Raw genomic sequence first — 17856 nt, forward strand, 5'->3', positions numbered from 1 at the left:
GCGTCGTCATGGGGGGATGCTACGGAGCTGGGAGGGCTTTAGGGGAGCTGGCGGGGATGCTAAAAGCCAGGGAGGGATTTGGGGGAGTGGAGGGGGGAAAGGGAGTGGTGACGAGCCGCGGTACCCCAGATGATTCTGGGTCTGGGGGATTCGGGGGTGCACAGAGGCAGCACACTCTGGCTTGTTTAAAAAAAAACAAATAAAACCAAAAGATATTTATTGCTGTCCGTACAGCTTTGGTTATAAGGCGAGGGTGGCTGCAGGGGTCCACCCAGCTCCCCCAGGCGAGCACTGGCAGAAGGCACAAGAGCTGGAACCCCCCACCCCGTGCCTTGGGATGGGGAGACGGAGATGCTCAGCCCACCCCACCATGAGACAAGGGGTTCCCCCCAGCACCCCAGGGCAGCCGGGTATGGCGTATATGTCCCGTGCGGGAATGCTAAAGCACTTAAGGAATGTGTTTATAGGTCAGCTCAGCTTCTCTCTGTCACCTGGGGTTTTTCCCAATCTTTCTTCCTACCACTCCATCATACATTCCCCGCTTGGTTTCCCATCAGAGAGGAGCAGTGGGAAATTATTTTGGTCTTTTATTGGGCTCAATCCCTCCCCTCCGGAGTCGGAGCCGGAGCAGTGTGGCTCGGTGGGTCCAGCCCAGCCCGAGTGTTTTGGACTGCAGGCTTCAGCGGTGAAAGGGAAGGGGAGGGAAAAAAAATAAAAACTGCATCGCATCTGGGAGAGGTACCAAGGGTGGCAGGGCCTGATACTGCAACGTGCAGGGAGGGTGCAGGCACCCTGGGTGCTCCCAGCACCCAGCCAGCAGGAGCCCTTTGAGCTCCTGCAGGGATGAAGCCTGTGGTAAAGCTTCTCCTGCTCCACAAAAGGGCCTGGTCCAAGCCCATGGCCCCATCCAATGTGTCCTACCATACCTATCCTGCTTAAAAAGCACCTTCATATCTCTGTCCCCCAGAGCCACGTGCCCTGGGACCCCTCTCTGACTGGTCCTTCTGCTCCTGGCACTCCATGCGAGTTTGGTGGTAGGAAGGATGCACCCAGCCAAGGGCCCGGGCGCTGGTCACAGCGGGGATGTCATCTTTGGTGCCACTGGACTGATGGGATCCTCTTTGCGAGAGATCCCCTGGCTGGTCACAGCTTGCTGCTGTGGGTGGAGGAGGGCTCATGGTGGTGGGCTCTGGGGATGGGTGACGGTCACCCTGTTGAGAGTGGCCTTTAATCCTGCAGCCGCACTTTGGTCTTAGGAGGGAGATAAGTCAGGAGGTGGTGGATTTGGATGCCTGGAAAGCGGCAGCACAGTGAGGATCTGCTCTACATCCCCCGAGCTTGTTTAAAGCTCCCACCTAATGGAGCCCAGCCCTGACCCCCATGTAAGGAGGGGTTGAACAACCAGCCCTGGACCTGAGTCTTGGTCCCCTTTGACTCCTGACCGCCCACAGTTCCCAGAAGCTCAGCAAAGGCATGGCACTACGTGAAGATAAATGCTACAGAAAGAGGGGGAACCCCGAGGCACTGTTTCCTTCTCCCCCCTTTAATACCAGAGCACGATGCCCAAAGCCAGCAGGAGGGTCCCCAGGTCGACCTGGGGCACCACTCCTCCGGACCTGCTCTTCGACTCCCTTGGCATATGGTAAACGATCACCAGCTTTTCTCCAGCACCAGAGGGATCCATTTCGTCCCCCTTGTAGCAGCTCCGACCCCCGAGGTGGCTGGCTTGGGGGTCATCTTGGAGCAGGTCTTCAGCTGGATTCTCTGACCCAGCCAAGGCCACGTTGACCGAGACGTCCCGCGTGCCCACGTCATTGACAGCGAGGCAGGTGTAGATGCCTTCATCCTCCTTGCGGAAGTTGGGGATGGCCATGGTGCCGTTCTTGAAGACCAAGAAGCGCTCTTGGCTCTGCTTGACGTTTCCATCCCGTGCCACGTTGGGCCCATTGATCTCAACACGGCGGCTGGAGGTCTGGATCTTCCACCTGATCTCCGGTGGAGGGCTACCTGCCACACTGCAGTGCAGGGTCAGGGTGAGGCCATCGTACATGACGGTGTTGTCCAAGTTGGAGAGGTAGGTGAGCTGCACAGAGGGGGCAATGCAGTGGTGGTCAGGGATGTCTGTCACCGCCCTGCCCTTCAGCCTACTGGGAGCCACACACAGGGTAGACCCCCCCTTTGTGATGGAGACAGAGGTCTTTTCAGTCCACTTCTTCAGCCAGAAGACTTTGCAGGAGCAGTTGAAGGGGTTGTTGAAGATCTGCAGCTGGGACAGGGAGGGCAGGTTATCAAAGGTGCCCTCGGCCAGGGTGGTCAACTCATTGTCATTAAGCCAGAGGGAGCGCAAGTCCTTCAAGAAGCGGAAAGCGTCCCAGGGCAGCCCCGCCAGGCGGTTGTTGTTCATCTTCAGGATCTGCAGCCCGCTGAGATTACGGAGGTCCTGCCAGGGGAAATCCGCTATCTTGTTGTGGCTCAGGTCCAGGTTCTTCAGGTGCACCAACAAGGCGAAAGCCCCTGGTTCCACCACCCCGATCTGGTTGTAGCCCAACCACAGCGACTGCACTTCAGGAACCTCGGCGAAGGAGCCCTGCCCCAACCAGCCGATCCTGTTGGCTGACAAGGTGAGGATGGTCACATTGGAGGACAACCCCTCGGGTACTTCCTGCAGATCCTTGTAGGCGCATTCAGCCAACAGCCGCCCATTCTTCTTGGTGGAGCAGGAGCAGGCGCTGGGACAGGCCAGGCAGGGCCCCAGGAGCGCAGCCAGCCCCAGGCAGCAGAGCAGGGGCCTCATCCTTCCTCCTGGGAACAGAGACAGAAGGGGAATGAACCGGATGGGTCCAGCCGAGATGGGAATCTGCATTTTCTTGCCAAGTAATAAGAGGAAGCAGCAGAAGAGCGAAGCATCCCCGTGATTATGCCTAGCACTTCATCTGGAAAAGGCTATTTGAAATAGCCCCTAATCTGAAGAAGGCATTTCCTTGCCAAAAGCAGAGCCTTTGACTACCTACGTGAGCGGGGGAACTTCCCCCTAAACCCTTTCCTTCCCCTACTGGAAAAATGCCTCTTTTTGATCTCTGACGAAATACCGACCCCTCGGGATGCTGTTTCCCCAGCTTTTGGGATGAGAAGTGGGAGCTGGGGGTTCTGGGTTCACTCCGTTTCTCCGACCGCAGCTCTTTCACAACCAGCCTCAGCTGCAGTTCCCCTGAACCATTGAGTTGTTGGGATTTTCAGCACGCTTTCAGACCTCAAACCAACCCCCATCTCCATATTTTTTCCATGTCGTGGAAAAAACCCAGCCTCTCAAGTGCTTTTTCTCAGCAAGAGAGTGTGGGGTCCCTGGCTGCTGGAAGTCTTTAAAGTGAAATATTTCTGAGCTAACTCCTTCTTGCCTTGCAAAGGGGACTGTGCCTGCGTGGTTCCCAGCGTCTGGAAGCTGCGACCCACCGGGGAAGAGGTTAACTGTGGCTCTGCGAGGAGCTGGCACCGATACCCCTTTGTCTCTGCCTTGTAGGCAAGTTTTACTGCTCCTTCCAGTCCCCAAACCCTGTCATTTAAAGCAGGAGGGGGGGGACGGTTTATTGGCAACGGGAGACTCTGAATAAGCTCTGCACGACAACTCGTGGGCTGGGAGCGGGGGAGGGGGGGGGGCGAAAGGGGACACAAAGGCTCCTGTCCTGCAGGGATAGACCACCCTAGAGCTGGGCTTCAAGGGATGGGGAGGGAGTTCTAAGGGTTGTGGGGGTGATGGAGGGGTGGAGCGGGGGGCAGTGTGTGTGTGGGGGGAATATTCCTCGGCTGATGCATTTAAAGCCCCCGGCTGCTGTATTTTTGGGATATCCCCTATTTGTCCCAGCCCAACCTGCTCAGCCAGGCGGGGCAGATCCCCATCATCCCGACCGAGCTGCGGGATGCCGGGGGGTTGGGGAGGGGGGAGCTGGACTTCGGGGGCGCAGCAACGGGGTGGGGGTTGTCCCGCCGGGACAGGGGGGTCTTGAGCCGCTTGAGCTCCCCGGGCACCCCTCCACCGCCGCTCCCTCCCCTCCCAGACCCACCCCCCATCCCCTGCATCCCCCCTCCCCGCCCCCCGGGGGGCACCGTTACCTCTCCCCGCCGCCTCTCTCGCTGCCCCCCGGCCGGGGCGGGCGGAGGCAGCCCGGGGGCGGCGTGAGCAGGGCCCGCACGCCGCATACCAGAGCCGTGAATAACCCTCCAGCTCTCCCTCCCTCCCTCCCCGGCCCTGCCAGCCCGCTCCCCCTCCCCGGACCCGGCTCTCCCCGCCGCTCCCCGGCCCCCCGTTCCCCTCCTCGGCCCTTCCTGCCCCTTCACCGGCAGCTTCAGGGGAATGGAGCCCGCTCGCCCTGGTTCCTCTGGAAGGGTGGAAAACGGGACCGCCGGTTCCCTCGGCCCTTGTCGGGTTTCTCCTTCCCCTCCCCGTCCCCCGGGCCTTTTTGTTTTCCATGGCACCGACCCACTCCCGCTGTCGGAAAACGGCTGCGGGGGCCCTTCCTCCGCCCGTTCGCCCGCCTCCCCCCGGAGCTGCTGCCGGAGCCCAGCTGCGCCCGGACCCCCGCCTCTGCCCCCCGGGAGCTGGGGGAGCAGCCAAACCTCTGCCCCACACCCCCGCCGTTCATCCGTACCCATCCAAACCTCTGCCCCCCATCTCATCCGTACTCATCCAAACCTCTGCCCCTCAGCCCCCCATCTCATCTGTACCCATCCAAACCTCTGCCCCCCATCTCATCCATACCCATCCAAACCTCTGCCTCCTGGCCCCGCATCTCAATCATACTCATCCGCCCCCGCCCAACCAGCCCCCCCATCTCATCCATACTTCAAACTGGGGCAACTCTGGGCAGGGTCCATCCCATCACGCCCTTTGCAGGGGACATCTGGGGGACAGGGCAGAGGGTGATCGTCTTCTGGAGGACGTGGGGAGGCTGCTGGCCCATGAGTTGCCTCTAGGAGGGGGCGAAAGGCTTCGGGGTGTCAGGGGCAGCAGGACACCCCACTGCAGGGCTGGCTGGGGCTGGGGCAGGGTGGGAAGGAAGGTGAGTGGGTGCCCAGAGGCCGGTGAGGGTCACGGGAGGAAAGAGGACAAACCATCAAGGTACAGGGTTATCACCCAGAGCCATCTCCTCTGCCCTGCAATAAACTGCTGATAAAAGCTTTTAAAAATAGATCATGGGGCACTCATCCTGCAGCCACTGTCCTGCAGCCTGGCAGGACCACTCAGGCAGAGGTGGGCATCCAAGCGGGTTCCTTGCTCTTTTCCCTCCCATACTCATCCACTGGCCAAACTGGGGGGGCAACTCTGGTAGGAAACTCGCTTGCTGCGGGGGGGCTGGCGTTGGAGCAAATCACTGTGTGAATCGCCCCCAGCATCTGCAGCGGTGCAAGGACCTCCAGCCCAGAGGAAGCCAGACCCTGCTTGGAAAAGACCCTGAGCAAGACGAAGGTGGAGCAGGGGGGGGAGCTAGAGCACTCCCGCCGGGAGAGCTTCAACTCGGTGTATCCCAGCCCCAGCTCCCTGTCTTCACGCTCGTGCTGACGCCGCCACCGCTGAGGCCAGGCTGTGAACAGGATTGGGGTTAAAAATAGCGCCGTGTAAGGGAGAAAAGGGGGATTATTTTGAATCTAGAGCAGTGCGTCGGGCGGACTCGCAGCCTGGCTGCTGGTGTGCCAGGTGAGCTAGGGCTTTTTGCCATGGGGGTCAGGACCCACTTTGCAAGGCATTGGTGGGGGCTGTCACTGCCCTTCTTGGGTGTGATGCTGTCACTGGCAGGGGCGTTGCTTCCTGACCCCCTTGCCATGGGTTGATATTGCTGGTGCCCATCGTCCTGGAGCAGGGCAGGCTGACATCTGGCTGGAGGCGGATGGTGCATCAGTGCCCTGTGCTAAGAAGCATGTCCTGAACATCTTCAGAGCCCATCTGGGGGGGGGTTGGGGGCTCTGAACCAGTGGAGGGCACGGAGCAGGGGTGAGTGCAGAGGACCAAGCCTGATTCTGCCCGCTTGCATCCGTGGAGCAAATGAAAGATGCTGCTCCGACCACTTCTGTGGGGACCCCAGACCCCATCTGTGACCCCACTGGGCACAACCCCTCCAGTGGGTGACAGCTATAGCGCTGCCGGTGACCATTCCGCAGGGGGCACGGCGATGCTCTTTCCCCTTCATTTTTTGACCTGCCATAAGAGCTAATTTGGGGATGGAAGGAAAAAAGCTTCTTTATTCTGGGGCTGTCCCGGGCAGAGGGTGCCAGACGCCTTCCCACAGATCAGGTGATGCCATCAGCATGTGACAGCCTAGGCTGCGTGGGTGCGAGCATGTCACCATCATGCGTGGGCACATCCCACTCAACTGCTGGTGACAGGCTCCGCAGAAGGGTTAATGAGCCATCCTGCCAGGATGCTTTAACCCTTTCCAGGAGAAACCCTTTCCAGTCCCTCCTGGGCATGGCGGGGGGTGGGAGGATGCAGAGCTCCATCCCTGACCCCTTCCCCTGCCTTTGGGCACAGGGTGCTAATTAGTGCCCTCCTGAAAAGGAGCAAATCTCCGAGTAATCCAGCGTCAGTAGGTAGCTCATCACAGCAAGATTCCCTGTAGATATGTTAGGCGGGGAAATCTATTACTCTCTAATTAAACGAAGGCAGAAATGATTGTTCTTTTTCTATGCCTTACGTGTTTCTAAGTGTGAAACTCAATTATAAGTGTATCCGCAGAAGGGGATTTGTCTACAAGGGGGAGTCTTTGCTCAGCATGGGGTTTTAAATGCTGGAGCAAACACCTGGGCTGCTGTGGAACAGCCTCAAATTCCCAGGATTTGGGGGATTTGGGTGGGCACCCCCGGGCCCGCTGCTTCTTTGCTTGTTGACCTGCTTTGTTTGTCTCCCTCACATTCCCTGCAGCAGGAGAAAGATGCAAAGGCAGGATTTAAAATACAAAGCCGTCTTCTGGAGGATGGAGAAATGAGTGTTTGCTCGGGGAGGGGGGGCTCTGCTGAGATGCAGAGGCTGTGTTTGGGGAGGTGAGGGGCTTCAGTGGGGCCTCAGGGACTGCCCGTGGGTGCTGGTGAGTGGGTGACCCTCACCCAGACGACGGCGGGACGCCGCCTCGCAAGCAGGGACACTAGGAGGGCATGTGGCTTCGTGGCTCCAGATAAGAAAAGCAATCAAAGGCAGCCTTAAATCTTCACCCTGTAATTGTGGGCTTAAATCATCGCTGGGACGAGCGGGGAGTGCTCCCGGCTGGGCAGGGGAGGGGGCGTAAATCCACCGAGCACCTTCTTAGCACCCCCGACCTTGGGATTGGGAGCACTTGGGGAGCGGGGTGACGCTAACCCCATGCCCAGGCAGCCCCATCCTGTCCCCAGCACGGCTCCGCAGGGTGGCACAGTGCAGGGAATGTCGTCGTGTACGTACGTGCATACAGGGTGTGTATTTGTATGTGCGCACGGAAAAAGGACATGCGTACACATGGGTAGCGTGGGCCGTCAGCATGTATTGGGACGTACATGGAGCATACATAATGTGTATGCCTAGATATATAGAAAGATCTATATAGAAATATAAAAATTGTATGGATATATTGTATGTATTCTTGCTGCATACGTGTATCTACAGTGTATGGGTATTGGTACGTGTGCAGCGAGTGTGTGAGCGCATGCGCCGGGGGAATAGGTTGTTCGTGGTTTTCTATATGGTGAGTTCACAGAAGCGTGTCTCTACGGAGCGTATATTTGTTTTGTTACATTTCCAGACATATGCTGCATTTACGTATATTTATATTGTGTCGATAGACTGAGTACCTACGAAATGTGTGTGCACATGACAATTATTTGTGCGTATACGTGGTGACTATATACATATATGAAAAATCATATACAGCATAGATGTGTATATATAGTGTGTTTCTATCTATATATATAGTATGAGTGTGAATTATATATAATATTCATATACATAAATACAGAAATATAACATCTATATGGTATGTGCGTGTGGCGTAAGGGTAGAAATAAATATATATGTATTTATAGTGTGTGCATGCATGCTTTGCCTGTAGCTGGGGCGATGTGTCTCCGCGCCGTCTCCCACCTCCTCAGGGTCCCCTCGGCCGTGCCGGGCTGTACCAGGGGCTGGACCGGGGGCTGGACCGGGCAGAGCCAGGGGGGAGCGGAACGTGGGGACCGGGTGCAACCTCCCCCTCACCCCCACCAAGCACGGACCCGGTTCCAACTTTCAATCCCTTTTATTGACTCTTTCACAGACAGAAGCTCGCAGAAAGGCGCCCGCGGCTCTCACCGATCTCGGGGCTCGCGGGGACCGGAGCGGGGAGGGGGAGGCGGCGGTGGCGACCTCTCGCCTCCCGGTTCCCCCCCCGCACCGCCCGCCCGCCAGCAGCACGGGCGCGTCTACGGCACAGACACTTGGCTACAAGGCTACTCTACCCAACACACATCGAGGGGCCCCGCCGGGCCGGGGGGGTCGGGCCGGGACCGGGAGCTGGGGGCGGGGGAGTGATGGGATCGGGCCGCCCCCGCCATCCCGGGGAGCAGGCGGGGGGCGCGGAGCTGTCCAGCCCCGCCGGGTGCTGAACGGAGCGGCGGGGAACGCACCGGGGGACCCCCGGCACCCACCGGGCAGCGGGGGGAGGGTGGCACCGGGGAGCCGCCGCACCCACCGGTGAACGGAGAGCACCGCCGGGGAGCGGGGAGCCCCCGTAGCCACCGGGGAAAATTAGGATGCGCGGAAGAGCGATGGGCACCCATCGGGGAGTGGCGGAGACCCACCGGGGAGCCGGGAGGCGGAGGATAACGCCGAGGAACGGTGGGGACCTCACCGGGCTGCGGCGGGGTTCTCAGCGGGGCTCGGCGGGGCCGCACCGGGGAGCGGCAGAACCGGAGACCGGGGAGCGGAGAGAGGACTCACCGGGGACCGGGGGGGAGCGGCGAGACCGGACCGAGGAGCTGCAGGGACCCGCCGGGGGCTGAACCGTTTCCAGGAAAAAAAAAAAAATTGTTTTGGGATATCGGAGTAAAAAAAAAATAAATTACCCATTTTTTTCTCTTTTTTTCGTTTTTTTCCTTTTAGGGGAAATAAAATACGGGGAGAGCGGAGGGCAGAGGCGGGCAGGGCACCAGGAATCGTTGCGGTGTTGTCGCCGAGACGGGAGCGAGGACCGCCGGTAACCCAAAACGGAAACGAAATCGTGGGAGAAACGTCCCGCCCGCATCGAGCATCCCCGCGGACGAAGTACCTTCCCCGGGGACCTGCCGCCTGAGGGAGGAGGAAGAGGAGGACGAGGAGGACGAGGAGGACAAAGGTCCGGCGGGCGTCGCTAAGGGTGCTGCGGTCTTTCCTCGGAGGAAAAGCAGCGGCGGTGCCCCGGGAGGCGGGGAGGGGGGCCGGGGAGAGGTGGGGACCAGGGTGGGGTGCGGGGGGGCTCAGCGGGGACGCTGCCGGTAGTTGCCGTTGATCTCCTGGGAGATGGTGACGGCCTCGGCGCCCAGCGGCAGCTTGTCACTGTACTCGGAGTGGACCTCAAACTCCTCACCATTGGCTTTGGACTGTGACTCCGCCATGGAGCTGGCTGCCATGCTCTCTTCTCGCTCCATCTCTGGACCCCCTTCGGCTTCTCTCCTCCTCCTCCGCCTGCCTCCTTCATCATCCTCCTCCTCCTCGTCATCTTCTTCCTCCACTTCCACTTCCCCCACCTCACTAGGATTGTAGTTCTTCTCAGACTCCAGGTAGGACGCGCGGGGGTCAAAGTCAGCGGCCATGTGCTTCTCCATCTGGTCTGGGTTCTGGGCCTTCATGATGAGCTTGTAGGTCTTCCCTTGGTACTTGGAGAGGAGGTGGCACCATGTGGCCCCCATCAGGGGTAAGGTGGCCAGCACCAGCAAGAAGATGCTCACGACCACGATGATGATGAGTGAGGGGATCTCTTTTTTGGTGGTGAAGACCACTTGGACCTGGCAGTCCTCCCCCAGGTAGGTGAGACACACAGAGTAGTTGGTGCCTGGATTCAAGCCCTGGAACCAGTATGAGTTCACCCCTTCCTCGATCTTGGACCACTGGACCAAGGCATGGCCCTGGGTGCTCTCCTGGCACAGGTAGAGCATCCTGAGATGGACCTTCTCAGGCTGCATGTAAGTGGGTGTGAGCTGTACCCGGGCATCACGCTCTGACACATCTAAAGCAATCACCCCCAGGTCAAACGTGTGCTGCTTGAAGTCACCACTTTGGTTGAAGGCGTGGTTGGAAATGTACTTGCTGGTTTGTGTGGAGCCACACTTCTTCTCAAAGGGTGGAAGCTGGAAAGGGACTTGCCCATCTCCCATGGACTCTGTCCCAGATGCCAAGGATGGTTGGCTCTGCCGGGTGGGACCGAAGGGTTTGTTCCTCTCATCTGGCATGAGCACACTGTTCTTTGCTCCCTTGGCCCCAGGCTTCTTCTCACCTGGCTGCGCTTTACCCCCCAGCGGGTCCCTCCCGGGCTGCAGTGGGTATTTCTGGGTGCCTGCCACAGCCACGTTGACTGAGGTCTGGTTGCTCCCCATTTCATTGGTGGCCAGGCAGGTGTAGGTGCCCTCTTCCCGCTTGCTCAGGTGCGGAATCAGCAACGTGCCATTCTTGAAGACCAAGAAGCGCTGGGGGTCCTGTTTGGGGAGGTCCTTCCCAGCGCTCTCCTTTGGGTTCCCATTGAGCTCCAGGGTTTGGCTGGAGGTGCGGATCTTCCAGCTCACTTCAGGTGGTGGGGTGCCTGTCACAGCACAGTGCAGCGTCAGGGTGAAGCCATCAAAGAGCTCTGTGGTGTCCAGGTTGGGGTAATAGGTGAGCTGCACAGTAGGCGAGGTGCACTGCACGTCCGGGATCTTCCCCACCGGCACTCCTCGGAGCTGCTCCGGGAGGGCACAAGTGATGGAGTCCTTCTCAGGGATGGAGATAAGTGTGCTGTCCATCCACTTCTTCAACCACTGGAGCTTGCAGGAGCACTCGAAGGGGTTGTTGTAGATCTGCAGGTGGGAGAGGGAACTAAGCGAGTCGAAGATCCCCTCTGCAAGGCTGGTGAACTTGTTGTTGTTGATGCGTAGGGACCGGAGGTCCTTCAGGGTGTGGAATGCCCCCTGAGGCACCAGAGCCATGTGGTTATTGTTCATCTTGAGCAGCTGGAGAGCGCTGAGGTTGTACAGGTCCTGCCAGGGGAAGTCCACGATCTGGTTGTGGCTGATGTCGAGGTTTTTCAGCTGCACCAGGATGGCGAAGGTGCCGGGCTCAATGGAGCGGATCTCGTTGTGTGCCAACCAGAGGGAGGTGACCTGGGTCACCTCCACGAAGGAACGCCGCTGCAGCGAGGTGATCTTGTTGGCTGAGAGGCTGAGGGTGGTCACGTTGGAGGGTAGCCCGGTGGGCACCACTTGAAGGTCCTTGTAGGCGCAGTCGGCGAATTGGTGGGCGTACTTGTCCACACAGGCGCAGGGCTCGGGGCACGCCTGGGCCAGGCCGAGCAGGGCCACCAGCCACAGGGACAGCAGCGGGGCCATCTCCCCCTGCCAAGGGACACAGGGGGCTCTCAGGGCTCCCGCCCCCTCTCCCCGCCCCGCTCCCGGCCCCGGTCCCCGCCCGGCGACAGGCGGCGGCGGGGCCGCGCCCCATTGTCTGTGCCCGGCTCCCCCCGGCTGCCGCCCCTCGCCCCTCGCTCCTTCTCCTCCCCTCGTCCCCCTTCCCCTCCTCTCCCCCGTTTTCCTCCCTTTCCCCTCCGCTCTTCCCACCCTTCACACTCTCTTTTCTTGTCTTGTTCGCGCTTTTCCTTCACCACCCCTCCCCCCCCAAAAAAGCCAAACTAAATCTCGTTTTCTTTCTTCTCTGTTTTAATTTCTCCTTTTATTTCTTCCTCTTTTCTTTTTCTTTCTCCTTTCAGCCTTTTCTCTCTTCCTCTCCCTACTTTTCTCCATCCCTTCTCCGTCTCTCCCTAGTTTTCTCCTTCCCTATTTTCCTCTTTCCCTTGACTCCCCATTCGCCCCCGTCCCCCCCCCCCCGCCCCTGCCTCGCCACACCGGGGGTGACCCCGCACCTTACCCGCTCCTAAGTGGCGTTAAGCAACACGCAGCCCTTCTTCTCGCCGTTACCGGTCCTCCGCATCCTCCTCCCGATCCCCGTCCCTGTGGCACGGAGGAGCCTCCGCCAACCCGGACACGAGGGTGAGGGGCGCGGTGAGGAACGGGGGGAACCCCACCCGTACCCCCGCACCTCTTCGGGCTGAGCTGCGAGCCGGAGCGGGGCCGTACGGGCACTGGGCTGCCGAGGCGAGGAGGAAAGGGAGGAATTAGCATTTCTGCCAGCCTCCCCCTCCGCACGGCTGCCCCCTCCCTCCTCGCCACCCCTTTCCCATCCCACCACCCACCCACCGCCGCCGCTCGCCAGCCTCCGGCGAGGCACGGAGCCGGTTGTTACCCAGGGCGGGCGCGGCACCCCACCCCCAAAAAATAAAAATAATACCCATAATAAACGCCCTCCCCTCAGAGCAGCGAGTACAACTCACACGCACTTGGCAGCAGCCATAATCCACCCCACACACACACTGCTCCCCGCTTTCCCTCCGGGTCGCCTCTCCCTGTCCCCGTCCCCGTCCTCCCCGCCCCGGGAGGGACAGGGATGCCGTCGGGGCGAATGCGGGACACGGCTGTCCCCGTCCTCCCGGGACAAGTCGGGGTCGCAGCCCTTTGGGAAGGGCTTGTGGACGGGGAAACGGGGCTCGGGACCCAGCCCAGCCCTCCCGATCGCCTCCCCCCCAACCCCGGCCCCGGTGCTGCTGCCCCCCCGCCTTGCCCGGGCGATGCGGTATTTCTGCGGGGCGATGTGCGGCGTGTGCCGCCGCCCCAGCCCGTCCCGTCGCGGCTGGTTCCCTCCTTCATTGAATGCAAAGAGCTTTTAAGCGTTCGAGGGGAGGGGGAAGGAGATGCGGAGGCGGGGGGGGACGGACGGACGGACGGGTTGTGGGGGGAGGAACGGGGGTTCCCGGGACGGCACCGTTCTCCCTCATCTTCCTCCTGAAGGTTTCAACCCCTTGGAAAGGCGCGGTAACGGCGAGCCCCCTCTCCCCTCCGCATTTTCACCTGGACGTGGGGGTCTGTTCTTCCCCGCCCCCCCTCCCCGGCCCTGCCTCTCGCCTCTCCCCCCACCATGAAAAACCCGAGAAAACATTGATTTTGTGAGCGGGATCGATTCCTGCCTCCCGCCACCACGCCCCCCCCCCCCCCCCCCCCCGCATCCTTCCATCTCCGCCCCAGCGGGAGCTCTGCCGGGGGGGTGGGGGGGGGCTGGACGGGCTCTGCATGGGTCAGCCCGGTGTCCCGGTTTCCCCGACGCGGCTCTGTCGCGACAGTCAGCAGCCCCGCCTCGAGCTGCGGCCCGGCCCTGCGGCTACCTCCCCCCCCGCGGGGGCTGGGCACGTCCTGGTAGGCTCCGGGATTGGGAAGCCCCGGCGTTCTTGGGGGGGAATCGCCGCCCCCCTGCTTGCTCTCGGGCAGAGTAAAAGCCCCAAGGCCTTCCTCGGTGCAGGCGGGGGGGGGACGGCTCCGCATCCCCGCCCCAAGGCCACGGGGATGGGCATGTTCTCCCAAGGACGAGGAGAGGAGGTGGGGGGCGATGGCTGGAGGGGCAGAGAGGGGAAGGCACTTACCAGCAAAATGCCAAGTCTGATCCTCAATGCCGGCTCCAGAAACCTCTGCCCTCTGAGGAGCTTTGTCCTAACCACCCCCCCCAAGCCTGATGCCTGGTGCCCCTGGACCACCTCGGCCGAAGTGGGCAGCCTCAGACGTGCCTCAGTTTCCCTTCAGCCCTGCGATCTGAGGGCTGGCAGGTGGCTGACACCCGTGGGGTGGATGCTTGGGTGATGTGTGACCACCAAAAATGCCTTGTTTCCATGCAGGTGAACGAACGTTGTACGAGTGTCGCACTGTGGCCACCTACACCGCGGCTGTCACCGCCTCCCCAGCACAGTTTTGGCCCAGCCCAACTGACATCCCCCAGAAAAGCCCTGGGCATGGTCCAGGGGACTGTCCCGAGCAGATGGACAAGGCCACCTTGCCTTGGGGGGGCTGCGGATGGGTCAAGCAGGAGGGAGGCATCACTTCAAATCCAGCCCAGATATCTGCAGGGCAGAGCTTCCATGTCTCCCTTCCTGCTGGAGCGGAGGTTGAGCTGCTGCGATGCTCTCAGCATCTTCAGGGCTGAGCCATGACTCACTCCCTTCCCATCCCCGCGGCTGGCTGGTCGCCCAAGCATGCCCTCACCCTTACCGTGACACCCTCCCAAGCACTACTAATTTGCAGCTCGGGGAATTACGGCATCAGACATTTGGAGTTGTGGTTTATAGGCATTTTTCCCCCCCACCCCAACACGCCCCATTCTGCTCACTTTCTGAATGCCCGCGGGCTGTCAGCCTCTCCCAAGCCCCATGGCAAGGAGTCCCGTGGTCAGCGGGGCAGCACTTGGGGGCTCAGCACCTCCAAGCAGGTCAGATGCATACCCACACTGCTCCTCACCCTTCACTGTCATGTTATTGTGTGCCCCAAACTCTCCACACCACCGTGGGGCTGCGGGACCATGGGTCAGCTCTTGATGGTATCGACCCATGGCTGGGACTTGGGCTGCAGACCTCTGGTGGGAGACACAGGGCTGCAAGACTGCAAAGTTGCTTTAAGGACCACGAAAGTAGGTTAAAACACCACAAGGACGCGGCCAACACAGAGGAGATGCTTTCTTGGCTTGGCTGCTATCCACTGCACTACGCTGAGCTCTTCCCAAGATGCCTTCATTCATCATGCAAGAGGAAGAAACCCAAGCGTCCTAGATACGGTGGCAGCATTTCAGGAGGTTTGGAGGCAGCATGTTGTACCAGAAATACGTCAGGGGATGAGGCACGTGTGACGGGATGGATAACGCATCCCTCCTCCTCCTCCTGAGGGCCATACCCTAACCTACACACACTGGAGGTCATCGTAGCATGAAGCTGCGTCGTGTGGGTTACATCATCCACCCACCTCCCCATTCCCACCTCCCCAGTGGACACAATGTGTGGGGTTTGTGTCACCACTTGTGCCTCAGTTTTCCATGGGCTGCGAGCAGGGAATAACAACAATGCTCTGTGGTGGCTTTTCAACCCCCTCAGATGAGAGCTCCAAGAGAGGACGATGGAGGATGGAGATGTGGATGGATGGATAGATGGGTGGATAGACAGGTGGATAGATGGATAGATGAGTGGATAGATGGGTGGGTGGGTGGATGGCTGGATGGATAGATGGGTGGATGGATGCATAGATGAGTGGATAGATGGGTGGGTGGATAGATGGATGGATGGGTGGATAGACGGGTGGATGGATGGATGGATGGATGGATGGATGGATGGATGGGTGGGTGGATGGGTGGGTGGGTGGATGGATGGATGGATGGATGGGTGGATAGGTGGGTGGATAGATGGATGGATGGATGGATGGATGGGTGGATGGACGGACGGATGGATGGATGGACGGATGGATGGATGGATGGGTGGGTGGATGGACGGACGGATGGATGGATGGACGGATGGATGGATGGGTGGGTGGATGGATGGATGGATGGATGGATGGATGGATGGATGGATGGATAGATGGGTGGGTGGATGGATGGGTGGGTGGATGAATGGATGGATGGATGGGTAGATGTATGAAAGAGCAGTATCTGGGGCTGTCAACCTCTCCTTCTCACACCACACCTGCCTCAGCCCCAAGCACCCTAAGTTTCAGCACGTTCCTGAACAAGTGACAAGCAGAAGCTGAGCTGGGGGCCAAGTCCACAGCTGATGACCATCACAGCTCTGGGGACACATCTCCCACTGGTATAAACAAGGGCAGACTCTCAGCTGGAGGAATCACCTGGATCACTGCTGTGGTCAATGAGGGTTTGCTGATTTACACCATTAATCTCCAACTGGTCTTTGAGGGAGGAGACCTCTACAACATGCTGGTTAGGGGCGTTGCCTATTTAAGGAGGAGAAGGCCAGGCCCATAGTTTGGGCTCTCCTGGCTTCTCTACCTTCTACTCCTGAGTTACTCCTCCAAAATCAGGTGAGTGCATGAACCACCATGCTGGGATCCTCCTGCCTGCAGGACCTGGCTGTCCGGGGGTGGTGTGGCTTCTCCTTCCATCTAGATAAGGTTTCCCTCAGTTTTGCCTCAGCTACTTCTCCAAATATTTAAGCCTGTCCTTGCTTTTGATGCTCTGTGGGATGCAAACCTGGTCAGCTGTTAACAGGCTGATGTTTTTATTAGAAATATAGAAATATAACCTACACCATGCAGCTTTCTCTGGGCAGATCCTCCCCTGCCTTGGCCATCCATCCCCTCCCCCCCACCTCCCCCCTCCCGGCCAGCCAACCTGAGTGATCTTGCAGGGTGTAATCAAATGCGAGAGGAACTGGCCCTTTGGCTCTAATTAGTTTTGCATGATTGTTGGGGGAAGAAATCCATTTTCATAAACAGAAAGGATTTATGCTGCTCCCTCTTGCCTTTTCTTCCCCCCCGCCCCTCCTGAGTCCCAAAGCGCTTTGCTCAGGGCTAGCAGGGACTCGTTTTATGAATGGGTTAGATTGAGCGATGCATTATTAATAACAGCCAATCAAGCAAGCAGCATATTATATATCATTTCAGGAGATTCGCTTAATTCAGTAAAGTTATTTATTGCCCTAAAAAAAAAAAAAACCAACAAACCAGAGAGACTCCAGTTCTTCCTTACATCTCTGGCATGGAGGGGGGTTTCCATCGGGTGGCTGTGGGTGGAAGGGAGGCCCAGGCAGGGCCATACCAACCCGCGGGTGCGCAGAAGTTGCCTGTTGGAGGTGGAAGCTGGTGGGACCTTTGGGGAGCCCTCACCCCACAGGGATATCCAACCTGCAGCCCTTTCCTCCAGGGCTGGGGCTTGTTGGATGCCACTCTGCTCACCCCGCAGTGAGAAACCCTTTCCTAGCCAGATGAATGAGCTTTATGGCAGCTCAGGGCAAAGAAACAGCTAATCTGGCTCCCGCAGCCCATTGACTTCGCTATTGTTTTACAAGACTTTGATGAGGCCAGTGACAGCAGACAGATGGGGTCTGCTGTCCTCCGGCCGTGCCCCTTGTAGAGGCTGCTCCCCGCACACAGCCCTGTATTGGACAAAAGAGAATCCCCAGGGTGGGATGGCATCGTCTGAGTTTGGCGCCGAGTCCTGCGTGCCACCAGGCAGTCGTGGGAGCTCCTTTGGGATTGCTCCTTATAAACTGGTGCTGGCTCTGTCCTGGTGGAAGCAGGACTTTGATGCTCCGGGAAGGAAGCCCCTGCCTCGCTGGCCAAGACCCAGCTCCAGTAGACCAGTTGTCTGGGCTACTGCTTCTTCCTGGGGGGCTCCCAGAAGATGCGGGTGACATTTCCTCCCTGTCTCCCCCCAAATTTTCTACGCCTGGCAGCTCCTGCTGCACCCTCTTGGAGAGGAGACCTTCACTGCATCCCTTTTCCTGCCCATCTTCACCCACCTGTAGCCACCCAGAGGACCTGTTCATCATTCCCACCCCGTGCCCGAGACAGCAGACAAGACGCCCCGGTGACGGTCGCAGCACCTCCCAGGTATGGGAGGGACCCACCGGTGGGCTCCAAGGATGCGCTGCCAGCCCCGGCCCTGTGTGGCTGTACGAAGGGGACACCTGGCGGTGCGTCCCCTGCATTGCCTTGTCGCACACAGCCCCGGCTGGGGACATCGTTGGCAGCCTCTGCCAGTCACCGGGGGCCGCATCCAGGCTGCGGGGTATTTGGGGGGGTGGGGGGGCAAGGTACCTGCTGCTG

General features: G+C 59.4%; 2 protein-coding genes across 3 annotated transcripts; both read right to left on the minus strand.

The window, feature by feature from the left end:
• Window positions 1-219: 219 nt before the first annotated feature.
• ISLR (immunoglobulin superfamily containing leucine rich repeat) lies at window positions 220-4477 on the minus strand. Of its 2 annotated transcripts, none has more exons than XM_063347236.1 (2): window positions 4333-4477; window positions 220-2802 (listed from the first exon to the last, which is right to left on the minus strand). In XM_063347236.1, the coding sequence occupies exons 1-2, from the start codon at window positions 4463-4465 to the stop codon at window positions 1544-1546; spliced, it is 1392 nt and encodes a 463-aa protein (XP_063203306.1). In that variant the 5' UTR covers window positions 4466-4477; the 3' UTR covers window positions 220-1543. The 2 variants fall into 2 exon arrangements, with proteins under 2 accessions (XP_063203306.1, XP_063203307.1); XM_063347237.1 differs by lacking the exon at window positions 4333-4477 and adding an exon at window positions 4108-4193.
• A 3775-nt stretch (window positions 4478-8252) lies between these two features.
• On the minus strand, window positions 8253-13975 carry LOC134521089 (immunoglobulin superfamily containing leucine-rich repeat protein 2-like). The gene is made up of 3 exons (XM_063347191.1): window positions 13686-13975; window positions 12083-12301; window positions 8253-11553 (listed from the first exon to the last, which is right to left on the minus strand). Exon 3 carries the CDS (start codon window positions 11545-11547, stop codon window positions 9448-9450), a length of 2100 nt encoding a protein of 699 aa, XP_063203261.1. The 5' UTR covers window positions 11548-11553; window positions 12083-12301; window positions 13686-13975; the 3' UTR covers window positions 8253-9447.
• Window positions 13976-17856: the final 3881 nt, after the last annotated feature.

The sequence above is a fragment of the Chroicocephalus ridibundus genome, chromosome 9 (genome assembly GCF_963924245.1).
Source record: "Chroicocephalus ridibundus chromosome 9, bChrRid1.1, whole genome shotgun sequence".
NCBI lineage: Eukaryota > Metazoa > Chordata > Aves > Charadriiformes > Laridae > Chroicocephalus > Chroicocephalus ridibundus.

What these genes read in the sequence shown, in the direction of transcription:
- ISLR (XM_063347236.1), bottom strand. Translation starts at nt 4,465, where the DNA reads ATGGAAAACAAAAAGGCCCGGGGGACGGGGAGGGGAAGGAGAAACCCG. An exon ending in CCATTCCCCTGAAGCTGCCG is followed by an intron (nt 2,803 to 4,332) that starts GTGAAGGGGCAG and finishes CTCTGTTCCCAG; the next exon opens with GAGGAAGGATGAGGCCCCTG.
- LOC134521089 (XM_063347191.1), bottom strand. Translation starts at nt 11,547, where the DNA reads ATGGCCCCGCTGCTGTCCCTGTGGCTGGTGGCCCTGCTCGGCCTGGCC.